Raw genomic sequence first — 15,858 nt, forward strand, 5'->3', positions numbered from 1 at the left:
CTTTCATTCTAAAATATATTGTTTAAAGGTTCTTTGGTGAGAGGAATAATGAAAACTGAAACAGCTCTAAAATATTAGTTTTAAAGGAAAAAGAAATGTTAGAGCATTGTTTTTCAAAATCTAAGGAGACCTAGGATTAAAGCTACTCACAGTCATACCAACCAAGTTAAATCTTGAGAAGCACTTAGGAAAAAAACCAGAAGACAAAAGTGCCAGAACTACCAATCACTATGTCAAACCCTTTTCACATATAAAGGCTAAAGGTCTTGCTTCAGTTACTGAGTAGCTCTTTAAAATGCTACACTGATATCACTAAGGATTTCAATTTAAAAATACATACACATACATTTTATTTCTTTTAAAAAGGTAATGTCTCAAACACAAAAGCAATAAAACAAGAGAAACAAGCTTAAACTGATTCCCCCCCCCCTTAGTTATCACTAACCAAAACAAATCAAACCAACTTGAAGAGGTTGCCAGAATCTTAAAGGGTATTTCCACACAAAGAGTTAACAGCAGTCCAGCTCAGCTGGAAAGCCAGTGACCATTTGCAAAGCCTTCTAGATATATTACCAACAGACACTTGATCAGATTAAAGAAACTGCAAACAACTGGGCTGAAACCTTCCTTTGTCCAAGCCCAGCCTCTTCTTCCTGTGATGTCATATTACAAATCTAGGAAGCCTTTCTTTTTCACTTCAGAGACAGCCCATCTCACAATACAGCTGGCAACTGCAGGAAAGGCTCCATTCAGCAAGAGCTAACTTGCTTAGGAATTTATCTGGGAAGCTTTAAAAGACTCTGCTTACTGACATCTGGAATCAACTGTAGAAATACCAAAAAGGAAGGGGGGGGGGGAAGAAGAAGAAAGACTCGTTTAAAGAAAAGAGTAAAGAAGAAGTAAAAGAGGAAGGCGGACTGGGAACGTTTAAGTCTCTGAAACTGCATTGAAAGACAAAGTAAGATCAATAATTTATGTTTAAACATTCTTGTGCAGAAAGCAATTTTAATTTTGGAATATATGTCTTGACTACTGAAATACAAGCTTACAAGAGGACTAGTTGTGTCTAACTTGAAACACAGCTTCTGAAACACAACTTCTCTTTACTTTTGCAGTTCTATGGGTCGGCTTCCTTGATTGAATTTTCTGTCAGTTTACTAAATCCTGGACTCATGGATTTTTCTGGAGACTAGAAAATGAGAATATTTTCCTGCTGAACCTACTGGAAATTTTTAAGGAACAATTTTCATGTTTCCTTGGGAGACTTCAGAGAAGATATTTATAAGATCACCAAAAGAACCAAATAATTTGCAAATAAATTGGTTGTGGAGGTAACCACAATTTGACTACCAAAGGAGACTGCTGCAGACAAAAGGATTCCTGGGTGGACTGCCTTGATAATGGTAAGCACCAACAGCTCCCAGTGCCCTTACGATGACTCCTTTAAGTACACTTTGTATGGGTGCATGTTCAGCATGGTGTTTGTGCTGGGGTTGATATCCAACTGTGTTGCTATATACATTTTCATCTGTGCCCTCAAAGTGCGAAATGAAACTACAACTTATATGATTAACCTGGCAATGTCAGATTTGCTTTTCGTTTTCACATTACCGTTCCGGATTTTTTACTTTGCAACTCGGAATTGGCCTTTTGGAGATTTATTATGTAAGATTTCGGTAATGCTGTTTTATACCAACATGTACGGAAGCATTCTCTTCTTAACGTGTATTAGCGTAGATAGATTTCTGGCTATCGTCTACCCATTTAAGTCAAAGACTCTACGAACTAAGCGAAATGCAAAGATTGTTTGCATTGCCGTGTGGTTCACTGTGATGGGAGGAAGTGCACCGGCTGTTTTTTTTCAGTCTACCCACTCGCAGGGTAACAACAGTACTTCAGAAGCCTGCTTTGAAAACTTTCCAGAAGCCACGTGGAAAACCTATCTTTCAAGAATTGTGATTTTCATCGAAATAGTGGGCTTTTTCATTCCTCTAATTTTGAATGTAACTTGTTCTAGTATGGTGCTAAGAACTTTAAATAAACCTGTTACATTAAGTAGAAGCAAGATGAACAAAACTAAGGTTTTAAAAATGGTTTTTGTACATTTGATCATATTTTGTTTCTGCTTTGTGCCTTACAATATCAATCTTATTTTGTACTCTCTTATGAGAACACAGACCTTCGTTAACTGCTCCGTGGTGGCAGCAGTGAGGACAATGTACCCTATCACTCTCTGCATTGCTGTTTCCAACTGCTGCTTTGACCCCATAGTTTACTACTTTACTTCAGACACAATTCAGAATTCAATAAAGATGAAAAACTGGTCTATTAGAAGAAGTGATTCCAGGTTTTCTGAAGTTCAGGGTACAGAGAATTTTATTCAACACAACCTGCAGACCTTAAAAAGCAAGATATTTGACAGTGAATCTACAATCTAAGCTGCCTGAAAGCAAGCCCTGGCTGGACTTCACTGGAACAGAACCCCCAGGTTCTTTCTACTGTGAAAAGTGCTCTATTGGAAAAACTGCTCTCCACCTCCAAAAGGAAATTAACATACGAACATTTAAGTGTTTTAAAGAAAATTTGTGTTCAATATGCTAAGCATTAAAATTATTCTATTCTTAAATACACTCCATTTTATTTTCTTGAACCACTTTAATGTTTTCTTCATTTAAAAAAACCCAAAAATTTATTCAATCGAAAGCAACTATGGTTTAAATAATATGGTGAACATTTTTACTTTTAAAATTTCATATTATATGAAATGATTTAATTCACTAATTTGTTGAGCAAAATGCTTTTATCCTTAACTCATTAGATGTTTTGTTTAAGTAATATTTTGCTAAATATATTTCATTTTAAATTAAAACTACTAATCATGTTTCTTAACTGTAAACAACAAAGGAAAGTAATTTTTAACAGTCAAACATTTTTAGAGTATTTACCCACAAAGAGCTATAAACGTATTCTATATAATGATGACACACTCATACTACGTGAACATCTTGACAGAAACATAGTAATATTTAAGGATTTTGTCTTTGTGGGCAATTCACAACAACAACAAAAAAAGGTACTGTCTATACCGTATATTTTGAAATTTTGATTCGTTTTCTGGCTACACTATCCAATTTCAAAATGATATAAGATATAAAAGTTTAGGGGCTGGAGACATGGCTCAGCGGTTAAGAGCACTAACTGCTCTTGCAGAGGACCCAGATTCGATTCCCAGAACCCACATGGTGGCTACAAACCATCCTTAACTCCAGTTCCAGGGGAATCTGATGCCCTCTTCTGACCTCCTCAGCACTGCACGACATGGGTGCACTCACATACATGCAGGCAATACACTCATACACATTAAAAAAAAAAAAATTTTTTTTTTTTAAAGTTTAAAGGAAAACAATAAAATGGTACTTTGCTAGATAGATCATTTTAAAAGCAAGATGCTACTAGAGATATAGTTTGAAGGTAGAACAAAGAACTTGGATTTTAAGCAATATTAGGCCAGAAATCATCAGGGACAGTGAACTGCAGGATGTCATACTTAGAAAGTGATGCATAGCTGAGATAGATTTCACTTCTTTTTTTCCTCTCCTGAACACTTTTGGTCAAATATTAAATAACTGAAAAAGGTTATTTCAAGTGGGGAAAAAATGTTAATAGGTCTAAATTATTAAGGAAGGACAAAGTTCCTTACATCGAAAACAATAAACCTAGAAAAACAAATAACTAAACACAATTACATTTTCAGTTCACAAAACATTTAAGAAGGTATGGGTTTGAGCTAGATTAGGAAAGAAATACCAGCTATGGGAAAACGTTTTTTTCCCACTATTTCTCACCCTCCCATTCAAGCAATTCTTTGAAGCTAACTAAAAAAGAATGTTTGCATTTTTAAAAAAGGACATGTAATTGAATTATGCATTGAGCCTATCTAGTTTTTACCACCTTAATCATTCAAGTCTTGAAAACAATTTGGATATATATATATATATGATGTAAATTTATTTTTACTGTTGTCTGGGCTGAAATTATTTCAGATAAATGATGATCATTTGCTAAGTTAGGTAAATCTCTTGGTAAGAAAATAATACAACTGTGGAAGTTTTCTTTAGAAATCCATGGTTTCCTATAGGTAAAATTAAAGCAAAATAAATTTTTATCAAAGCAACAAACTAGTGAAGAAACTGAATACATCCCAAGAGAAGTGTGTGTATTATAGATATAAGTATCTATGTTCTTGTACACAGGTTTTCTTCCTGCCCTGACGTTTTCCTTCAGAAAATACATTTAGCAGTCTTGTGCAACTGTTGAGTTGAAAAACAGCTAACAGTCTACTGATCAAGAGGAAAGGGGCCAGGAGTTCTGCAAAGACTGATATTTGTCAGAACTTTCCCCACTCAGAGAGAAGTACGCAAGCCCTAAGACACATCACAAAGCATGGATGATATTTTAAAACCCTAGGAAGACAGACATCAGATAATTGTTAATTCTAGGCTCAATAGGGAACGGTTTGTTGCCCTCTTGTGAGCAGGGCAGCATGAAACAAGATTTTTAAGAGTCTTAACAAAGTAATACTATAACAGATTTTAAAAAACTGGTTTTCTCATCTAGAACTTCAAAAACTAAGGTCAGGTGATACAACTCAGAGGTAGAGTGAGTAACCTAGTATGTGCAAGGCCTTGGATTTGATCTCCAATACCACCCCAAAAAGCAATTTCAATTACTGATAAACTTTACCTACATGGACAAAAAGGGCATCAGAAGAAAAAAATGCTGTACTGTGAAGTAAATGATATATTTCAAAGAATTTCTCTTTCCCCTTTTCTCACATATATTAAAAGACTGAAGTTTTATTTTTTAATTACCTTAAAATGATAGTGCCAAATCCTCCCACTCCTGCCCCTCCCCCACAAAAAAACTTGCCACCATTTTCAAAAAGTAGATGATATAACTAATCTTCTCATGCTGCCTTCCTTCAAAGAAAAGATCAGGAAAAAATTTTGGTATAGAAGACAGATTTATAGCATCCTTAATAATCAGTTTCAAACACAGAAATTATCTTTTCTGAGAAAACACCAACCAAGTAACTAGTTTATAAACGTGTGTGCAGAGCATATCCACAGAAAGTTGAAGAAAATGAAGGTACTACACCAAGGGGTTATCAGCAAGCCTTACTATTCACATTTGAAACACTAGCAGTAAATCTGAAATATTAATTCTAAGTATTGGTTTTCACAGAAATTAGTCACTCAGCTGAGGAATATAAATAAAAAATGGAGCAGTGTTTATGTTCCCAAGTGAGGAATATTAATTTATGAATGGGAGTAGTTACTGAATCTACAGAAAAATGTCTTTGGTTCTATAGTTGTGGACCTTTCATGTATCTTGTCTTTTGTTCATCTGTATGTTAAATTAATTAATGCCTAAAAGAATCTTTACTACTTCTCAACACCAATACTTAGAATTATTTTTAAATGTCTACAGATAAATCCAATTCCAGATATCATAAATGAAAGAAGATATGATCTAGTATTTTTTTTGCATAGAAACAATTTTATTAAAAGTGCTTAGTTGTGGACAAAATCTCAATGTGATCCTAAAATAATGTTTTTTTTGTTTTTTGGGTTTTTTTTTTTTTTTTTTTTTGGTGTTTTTGAGACAGGGTCTCCCTGTAGTCCCAGCTGTCCTGGAATTCACTATGTAGACCAGGCTGGCCTTGAACTCACAAAGATCCGCCTGCCTCTGCCTCCCAAGTGTTGGGATTAAAGGCGTGTGCCACCACGCCTGGCTAAATAATCTGTTTTTTAAAAGCTCTTTTGGGTCTGAGAACTGAATTACCCATTGGTAACATGACTTCTAGGAAATAAGTTCCAAATTCTAAAGAACTGATCAGGCTTATGGCTATAGAGTACATTTAAATTGATCTATCATATTTTAATAATTAACATTATTTAATTAGCAATAATTTCCAGAGACTAACATATACATAACTCATAAAAGTATGAATTCTCAAATTTGCCTTATTGCAATAGATTTATGGTCTATTCTTTAAAGGTTATTTTTACTATCTTAATTTTGTGTATGTGTATGTCTGTATATTGGTAAGCACATGCCTTCTAGTACCCAGAGGCCAGAGGTATTGGAACCCATGGAGCGGCAGTTATAGGTGGTTGTGAGACCCCTGACATGGGTGCTAGGAACTGAATTTGGGTCCTCCAGAGCAGCAGTATGCACTCTTAACTGCTGAACCATCTCTTCAGCCCTCTATTTTTATAAAAAGAAGACTATCAATAGACAAAAGACCAGATTTAAAAAAAAAAAAAACAAACAAACCAAAAACAGAAAATTAATTCTAGGCAAATTCCTCCATAAAGACCTTCTCCCTCTTAAAAAGATGTACTCTAATAAACTCTTTGTTGTTCTTTATTTTCAGAGACATGGTCTCACTATGTAGCTTCCAACTTGTGACAATCTTTCCTCAGCCTCAACCTCCCAAGTGCTGGAATTGTAAGAATAAGCTATCATGCCAAGCTCTCGAATAAGCTCTTAAAAGGGCACAAAACTACCTCTTTTGTCTGGGGAAAAAAAAAAAAAGGGTAAAATCATATCCAAGAGGATTTAAAAGTAAGATTTCAGTTTTGGGTCATATGCATTCAAACAACTAAGTACTTTTTAAATAAAATAAATGTGGTGCTAAGGATCAAACCAAGTCCTTGCACACTGCTAAGAATATGCTTCACCACTGAATTATTCCCAGACCCATTTTTTAAAATAAAATTTAAGTCGGGCTGGAAAGATGGCTCAGCAGTTAAGAGCACTGACTGCTCTTGCAGAGGACCCGGGTTCGTTGCCCAGCACCCACATGGTGGCTACGAACCAGAACCGTCCTTAACTCCAGTTCCAGGGGAATCTGAAGCCCTCTTCTGACCTCCAAGGCATTGCACGACACGGGTGCACTCACATACATGCAGGCAATACACTCATACACAAAAATAAAAATAAAATATTTTTAAAAAAATAAATAAAATGAACATACTTTTCTACTTACAACTTTTTGGTACAGTTTTGACTTTTGGAAGAATGTTAATGTTAATGATAATGTAATTTAAGTAATTGTCAAACTGACTCAGGAGTCAGATACCTAATATTTAAGGCCTACAGGCTTGCACAGTACTGCTACGGCTTTTAAAAAAATATTTTATTTATTATTTTTATTTTATGTGTATGCATGTATTGCCTGTATGTAGGTAAGTGCACCCACCCGTGGAGGACAGAAGAGGCTGTCAGATCCCCTGAAACTGGAGTTACGGACAGTTGTTTGCTGCCATATGGGTGCTAGGAATCGAGCCTGGGTCTTCTGGAAAAACAGTCAGTGTTCTTAACTGCTGAGCCATCTCTCCAGCCCTGTAACTATTTTTAATAAACACCTGTTAAATAAATGAATCTTAAAATTCTATAACAAAAGACAGTAATCCTGCCCAGGCACTTCCTCCCTATGGGATAGTAAGGCTTCAGTCAGTCACTAAGCTTCACTATGTTGACATCTTCATCGTTGGCTAAGGTCTACATTAAGATATAGGGTCCATTAGACACCCTAGGATTCCCATTCTCATCATGTCTTCATTCATTCCCTACTTTTAAAAGTCACTGAAGCACTGTTGCCATGTCATGCTGTGACAACTATAATTACTCCAGTCAGCCTGCCTTTCTTCCCTTTAATCCCATGACAGCTTGGCCAGATTCACCTATTAAGTTATGACACCTTACACCTGTTACCTAATGCCCAGTTTTAAAAGCTCATTGGTGAGGAAGGGGAAAGGCCACTTTCAATAGTCTCAAAATATGGCTGCAACCTATTTGTATTTTAGTTTGTTTTCTGTCTCCCAAATAGGACTTTTACTTCACTTTTCTCTCCTATTTGTCCTGAGTTCTAATTCTCACTTTTTTCACCAGACATCTAGGCATACCACATGTTACTCCCTCTTCCCTGTCTGTATAGCCTTCTCTGCCCCTCTCTGATCATGTACTTAGTTTTACTCCCTGTCTTTGGGTGTGTGTCTAGGACAGGGTCTTGCCATGTTACTCAAGATGATCTTGAAGTCTTAGGCTCATGATCCTCCTGCCCAAAGAGCTGGGATTTACAGTCATGTCTCATGGTGCTGAGCTGGTAATTACCTTTATACATGGGTTGTGTCTTTTTTCTTTTTTGTTTTGGTCTTTTTGAAACTGGGTCTCCCTGTAACCCCAGCTGGCTCTGCCTCCCAAGTGCTGGGATTAAAGGTGTGTGCCGCCACATCTGGCTGTGTCTTGACTTCTTAACTAGACACATCCAGCAACTTGAGGAAAGGAATTGTGTTTTAAACTTTTTTGTGTTCTCTATAAGGCTTAATGCAAGACTGAAAATAGAAGCAGAGTGAAAGAAGGGGGCCTACAGTTAAAAGCAAATTAAGTATTAATTTTTAATAACCAATGCCTATTTGCTTATCTTCTCTGGGTATTTATCCATGTAGTTCTAATAAATGCATATATCTATACATACATCAACAAAATAAAAAAATTAAAGTTTGCCCTTTTCACCTCATATTGGTGGTTCACTTAATTCTTTAAAAGCTCTAAGAAAAAAGGCAAATTTTCTTTGGTCAGTGACACCAACATAAGAATTCAATTCTCACAGTTATCACTTTAACTCTTAATATTTGATTTGTCAGCTTTAAACTGTACCCGTTAAATCTTCACCTTTTAGATATGGTCAAACAACTGCTTTAAAAGAACCAACAACACCCCCCCCACCCCCTTTAGTGCTGCAAGATGGCTCATTCAGATAAAATATTTCTTGTCACATGCACCTCATGACCTGAGTTTGATCCATAGAACCCATTTAAAATGGAAGGAGAGTATTGACTCCATAAAGTTGTCCTCTGACTTCCACATGGGTTATAGCATGTATACGAGTGTGTGCGTGCATGTGCTCAGATGTATGTGCACAGAAATAAATCTACTTTATTCTTGAAAGCATTCTTTATGGTGTTGCCTTATTCTTACTTGGCTCACCTATTTTCCTCAATTTTTCCTCTTCCTCTCTGCTATGACAGTTATACTTTTTCTTCAGATCTACAATTTCCTCTTTCTTGAGTTCCCTTTTCATTTTTCTAAAGCATATTCTCTTGTAATTTCATTTCAAAAATATATTTTTTCTGAATCTGCCTAGGTCTACAAATATTATCAGTTTGTCCTGTCTGACAATGTTAACTCAGGTAAAGAATACTAGGTTATCAAATATCCATACTTTTGATGAAAACTACAATATAGATCAGCATTTTATTCCCCCATGAGTAATTTTTTTCCATTAGAAATGAATCTACACTCACAAATCATGCTTGGCATGCCAAGCAGTCCCTTTTTATCCAAAACCTCCTTGCTCTTGTTAGCTCTGCATAATTTTCTTCTGTTATTTATTATTATTAAATTCTTTCCTCCACTCTTTCCTGATCTTTCATGTAGAGATGAACGGAGAGGTAGTGCACCAAGTATTCCACATATCAAAGTCATAAGAAATGTAACCTAATCCAACAGCACAAAAAGATCTTGTATTTTCTTCTCAATAATGGCCTCCCCACTCCCATAACCCTCAGATTTTATGGAAGTCTAGATTTAATAGTTCCTGCTCTCACTCTCTCTTTGGCACCATTAGAAAATTGCAGCTCTGGATGTTTTATATATACATAAAATGCAGGGTGGGCTGGGGCCAGGAATATACAGATGGTCCCTGGCCCACAGAGTTTTGACTAATGATTTTTCTTTATCCTAGTGCATAAGCAGTACACATTCAGTAGAAACTACACTCTAAACTGAACTTGTATTGTTTCCCAGGCTACTAATATGTTCCATGACACCCTTTCAATACTGGACAGCAATAGCAAGTCATAAGCTCCTCAACAGCCATGTAATAACAGCGCAGACAGGTTACTCTCTCCAGTGTACTGTGATCAGAAAATATGACATTCAGTAGATTAAGGGTATCAAAGACATGTCTGACTTGATATTTATACATTGCAATGGGTTTATGAGCACATAACCCCACTGTAAGATGAGAACCATTTATGTTTAGATAGACTGTACACTGCATATAATAGTATTGGGCTCCAGCCCAAACTCTGCTTATCAACTTAGGGCTGCAGGACCCAATAAGGCTCCTTTACTAACTTATCAGCACAAAGGCAGGTGCATTTCCTGATTCTGAAGATTGGTATGACCTATCTGGGTCAAGGGTCCAAGTATTCGTGCTCTTAATGTGTAGTGCCCAGACCAGCAGCATCAGCATTTCTTAGAAACATGCTAGAATCACAAACTCTTGGTCCCCACCCTGGAAACATTGGGACTGTACCAGTAATTTGTAATCTGTGTTTTTATAAGACCCCCAGATAATTTTGATACATGCAAAGCTTTAGGATTGCTGCCAGGTGGTACTTTAGAAAACTCTCCTGATTAATGCCCAACTCTTATATCTGCTTAGAGGCTAAGGCTCCCACCTCCATAAGAGCATTTTGTATTTTGGTGTGTGCATTCTTTGTATCATGGACTAGTCTTTGTTATAGCCATCAAAACACCCTCTTTTACTTTTAATCACAAAAATGAATAAATACTTGTACTTCCTTCTTTACCACTTTATAGTCTGAGCCCTAGTGAGTTTGTCCTGTGTATATGTGTGCCTATAAGAGAGATTGTGTATTTCTGGTCTGTTGTTCTATAAGGCCCTAAGAGTAAAATGTGTGGGCAGAAGTCTGCTAATTTGAACTAGGAAATTATTTTTTAAACCATTGTAGAAGGAAATTTGCTGGATATGGAAAACAAAAAACACAGAAAGGAAAAGGAATTGCACAATCTAAGTTATACATTAAAAAGTCATACTATTAAAACCCTTTTACTACACCTAAAAAATAACAAAAGTTTTTCACTGAAACAAAGCAAACCTTTAGTATGAACAATATAATCTTCAATTTAATCTTCCTTTAAATAAAGGATACCTTTGCAACTAATTTTGCCAATTATCAGTACCTCGTATTTTTAATTTTTAAAATTTAATTTATTCTTATTTTCATGTGTATGAGTGTTTTGTCTATATATATGTAAGTGTACCCATATCATATGAAGCCCACAGAGGCCACAAGAAGGCATTGATCACCTGGAATTGGAGTTATGGACAGCTGTCAGCCCCCAGGTAGGTTCTGGAAACTGAACCCAGGTCCTTGGCAAGAACAGAAAATGCCTCTCAACTGCGGAACAAACTCTCATATTTTAGCTCATATTTTAATAGGGCATGAAAACCCATGACTCATATTTAAGTTCTTCATTTTAAAACTAAAAACTTTAATGATATGAGCATAAAATATTTGTACTGAACAAAAATTTAGGCTGTTCAGGGAAAAAGGCAGAGCAGTTGATGATCAGAAGAAGCAGTTTATTTAGATAATAATGGCCTTAAGACTTAGCACTGAAATTATACCATCTGGCTTATGTCACTCATGTAATTTTTGCTGGTGGCCAAAATAACTGGTTTCAGAACTGTTGGGCTAAAATTACTATACTTTATATATTGCTCCTCAAGACGTCTTCAGATCAAAAAGATTAAACACATGTAATTCAGAAAAATTTTAACTACTGAAGGAAAAAATATGAGCTTTTTTTTTTTAAAAAAAGAAAAAGATATATAAATAGTTTCTCTTCAAAAGATTATAAGTGAGTTGCTCAAGAGAAGTAACTACAAGGGTCAGGGACAACCCTTGTGACATCACTGCAATCTTCTCCAGCCTCTAAACCAGCTGAGCCATTTGTTCTTCCTCTGATTTTAACTGTGGAAGAATCAATTTTCAGAAGAGCTTGTTAAATATATGGGTTCCAATGAACTTGACAGCACAATTACATAGTACTAAAAATGTCCAACAACAGGAAAGACAGTGCAAAAGATATTTTCAAGAACAAGGACTCTAGTGAGTCCCTACATTCTTTTTTTGTTTGTGACACATATTAGTAAACAAGTCAAACCTTTCTCTTTCAGTGCTTAGAAGTAAAAAAATCTAAGTGACAAAACTTAATTCAAACCAGCATTACTTAATATGTAAATGAAAAATTGAGATAAATTACATCAAAATATGCTATGGGTATAATGAGAAAACTAACCAGTTCTAAATTCTAAAATTATAAAATTCCAAAAATAAAAATGACTAAAAGGATAGCACACTGTTAGTTTTTGATGAAATCTTAAAAGCTTACACAAAAATCTTAAAGAGAAATTCTGTTATATATAATCTTTTTCCCTTTTACAGAGCTAAGAAATGAACCCAAGGTCTTGGGCATGCTAAGCAAGTACTCTACCATTGGGTTGCATATCCAACCCTTGATTTCTCTGTAGCAGTTGAGTGAACTCGATATTCTCCTGTCCCTGTCTTCCAAAGGCTGAGACTACAGGCATACATTACCACATGTGGCTTCTCCATCATATTTTAATGAAAGGTTAAAAAATAAAAATAAAAAAACCACTAAAATTTAGCAATAATAATTTTTAGAAATCCAAAAGGTTAAGAAACAAACCCATTTGCTTCCTATTCTACATTTCATTACCATTAAGGGTTTGTTTTTGTTTTAGTTTTTGGTCTTTTTAAGACAAGGTCTCCCTATAGCCAGCTGTCCTAGAACTCACTATGTAGACCAGGCTGGCCTTGAACTCACAGAAATCCACCTGCCTTTGCCTCCCAGGTGCTAGGATTAAAGGCCTGAGCCACCATATTCAGCTTCATTAAGTTTTTTTTGTTTTTTTTTTTTTCTTTTTGAGACAGGGTCTCCCTGTAGCTCCAGCTGTCCTGGAACGCACTATGTAGACCAAGCTGGCCTGGAACTCACAGAGATCCACCTGCCTCTGCCTCCCGAGTGCTGAGATTAAAGGTGTGTACCAGTCTTTTTAAAAAATTATTACATTTATTTTATTGTGTTGAGGGGAAAGCATGTGTATGCACACCATGGCACACACGTAGAGATCAGAAGGCAACTTTGTGGAAGTCGATTCTAGCCTTCACTATGCAGGTCTTTGGTGCTGAACTCAGGTTGTGAGGTTTGGTGGCAAGTGCCTTAACTTCCTGAGCCATCTCACCAACCCTTACATCTACCACTTGTTGGAAGACAGCAAAAATACTTCTGACTAAAAATACTTTGATCATTTCAAACAAAAGTAGAAAATACTAAAAATCATTAAGTAAATAAAAATGTTATGTTCAAGGGCCACAACTCTGCATACTGAAGTGACTGGGTTGCAATAGTTCAGAGTTAAAACCAAGCCATAAATATTTAGAAAAGAGAAATGACAAAAACCTGTGCTGTTTTACGATTAATGGTAAGTAGATTCAGATGATTTAAAAACAACTGCCTAATTTTACTAAATTCACAAATTTTAATGGCTGCTTATACTGATGGAGAAATTCAGAAGCTACCCAATGAGGATGAATATTGTATAAGATACTTCTCTTTTTCTTACACATCCAGAATTTCATCCTCGCTATCCTAGTTAAGAAATGACAAGTTTAAATGGGAAATTTTAAGACTGTTTTCTCTTACATCAATGACCCTGTACATCTCCACCCTACAGGTTAAGGACAGAAGATACTTCTTAGCCATTTTGCAGTTGCTGTCTCTTGTTCGTGCTTGAACAGTGAATTAACACTGCCCTTGGAGTAATTACGATATGAATCACAAACAAGGCAATATAATAAATTCCAAGGCAGTGTAAGAGCCAACACTACCTGCACATAACAAAGCTGGAGCTCAATGACCCTTTTTCCCCTGAACATTTTCTACTTGAAGAATGCCCTCAGTTCTCTGTTCTTAATAAACCACTGCACAGGAGGGGAAAGAGAATGAAGGCAGAGGAAATAACAACTGTGATGTTTCTCAATATCATTCTCATAAAATGCTTATTTATTCCTCACAAAAATTCTGGAAGCTTAGTATTATCTGTATTGATTGGAAAGAAAACCTAATATAATGACCCATCATTTGTTCAGAAATACACAAAAGCAAGATACACGAAATCTCAGGCTTCTTTATCTATAAAATAGTGACAGCAATGAAGATTAAATGAGATCTTACAATCCAAAGCCCAGGCTTCTTCTGCCACAGCATAAATAAAGAGACCAAGAGACTAACCCAGATAAAGCATGAGGAAAGAAACCAATCATGACAATCCAAATTCCAAACAGTCACATGAAGAAACACAAAGTTTGGCAAGAGACTGAAGCTAGAGCCTCAGATACAATTCTGGTTCAGTCATCAACTAATCTTACAGACATTTCTTGATTTCTCTGTGCCTCAGTTTCTTCATCTATAAAACTGAAGCTATTTCACATAGTTGAATGAAGTAAATTAGTTAACACATGTAAGCAGCCTTTTACAATGCCTATACACACTGCCTTTTACTATTCCTCTATCAACTGCTTCATGAAGTCAGAGTCATTTTGATGCAGATCTGTATGATGATCAGGGAAGATTCCAAAGAATGGGAGTGATGAGCTTTGTCCAAGCACTGCTTCCTAAACCATTTTTCTACAGGCAATCAAAAAGACATTCTGAAATCACGGGATTTATTTTTTTAATCTCTGAATTTACTTCTTTGTGCCAATGCACAAAGAGGATAGAAAATGTATATTGTTTGGATGGATTGGTAATGCATATTGTCTGGACAATGTGGTAGGGAGGGGCAACATGAATAGACAAGTTTTGGGAATTTCTCCACAATGAACTCCAATTGCACAGTATCAGTGTTTTAAAGATTAAAGGAGGAGACAAATGCCCAGAGTAAAGAACAGACAAAGGACCAAGCATTTTATACAGAAGACCTCCACTGATTTGCAACAGTTATCATCCTTTCTTTAGGTTTGCTATTTGTTTGGATTTTTTTCTTTTTTCTTTTGGTAACATATGAGGAATCACATAAAAACACATTTAGTTCTTTATTGATCCTGTACAATTATAAGGACAAAAGTTATTTTACTAAAGTGAGCTTATATTTTTAGCTCTTTTTAAAGTACCTACCTATATACACCTCAATGGCTACTTATTAAATAAGAAGGTAATTAGACTACCATCCTCAGGCCTCTTGGGGTAAGTCTATAGCGCAACTCTCCCCGCCAGGACTCCCTAAGCAACATTCGCCCTGCCACCCCCCCCAACCCCCACCCCGCTGTTCTATACTCCTAGTTTGGGCCCTGCGCCATTCCTAGTCTTGGGGCCCCAGACACCTGGGGAACCAATAGTGCTTCCTGATCTTTTTCACCCAGACCAACGTAGTGCCTTCCTTGGGCCCCAGGAGCACTGCTTCTGGATCTGGCCCCGCCCTCACCTCCCTCTACTTACCTGGTCCTGCAACACCCTCCAGCCTCTTTCTGGAGCTGACAGCCTCTTTCTGGAGCTCCGAGGCTTACCTTTCCTCTCCCTGATCCTTTGCATCCAGTACAACCCAGCTACTCAATCCACTCCCTGGTAAATCTTGGGGCTTCTTCCCACCCCATCTGCCTTTTCATCCCTGCGTGGCATGGCCTCGGCCAGGATCTCAGGTCAGTCCAACTCCCAAGTTCCTGAGGCCAAAATCGTTCTTAGTAGATTCCAGACCTAAAGAGAAAGTCTGAAAACTTCTGACCCACAATGGAATTGGGCCACCACGGAACTCCTGAAGACAAAATCAATCAGGTCACGACAATATAAAATCAAAAGAGAAGCTTAGACCAACCAGCTCTTCATACCCAAAAAGTAAACCACAAAGACACATAAAGTTCAAAAAAAGAAGCAGAACTAAACTTGAAGGCCCGA

At 36.5% G+C, this 15,858-nt stretch overlaps 2 protein-coding genes across 2 annotated transcripts in view; one reads left to right on the top strand and one right to left on the bottom strand.

Moving 5' to 3' along the window:
- The window catches only part of Rb1 (RB transcriptional corepressor 1), a 162,304-nt gene that overhangs the window by 48,850 nt on the left and 97,596 nt on the right, over positions 1–15,858 (bottom strand). The gene's annotated exons all lie outside the window — the stretch shown is intronic.
- Lpar6 (lysophosphatidic acid receptor 6) lies at positions 695–2,762 on the top strand. The gene is made up of 2 exons (XM_008824366.3): positions 695–958; positions 1,116–2,762. Exon 2 carries the CDS (start codon positions 1,401–1,403, stop codon positions 2,436–2,438), a length of 1,038 nt encoding a protein of 345 aa, XP_008822588.1. The 5' UTR covers positions 695–958; positions 1,116–1,400; the 3' UTR covers positions 2,439–2,762.

The sequence above is a fragment of the Nannospalax galili genome, unplaced genomic scaffold (assembly GCF_000622305.1).
Source record: "Nannospalax galili isolate Female #2095 unplaced genomic scaffold, S.galili_v1.0 scaffold388, whole genome shotgun sequence".
NCBI classification, from domain to species: Eukaryota; Metazoa; Chordata; class Mammalia; order Rodentia; family Spalacidae; genus Nannospalax; species Nannospalax galili.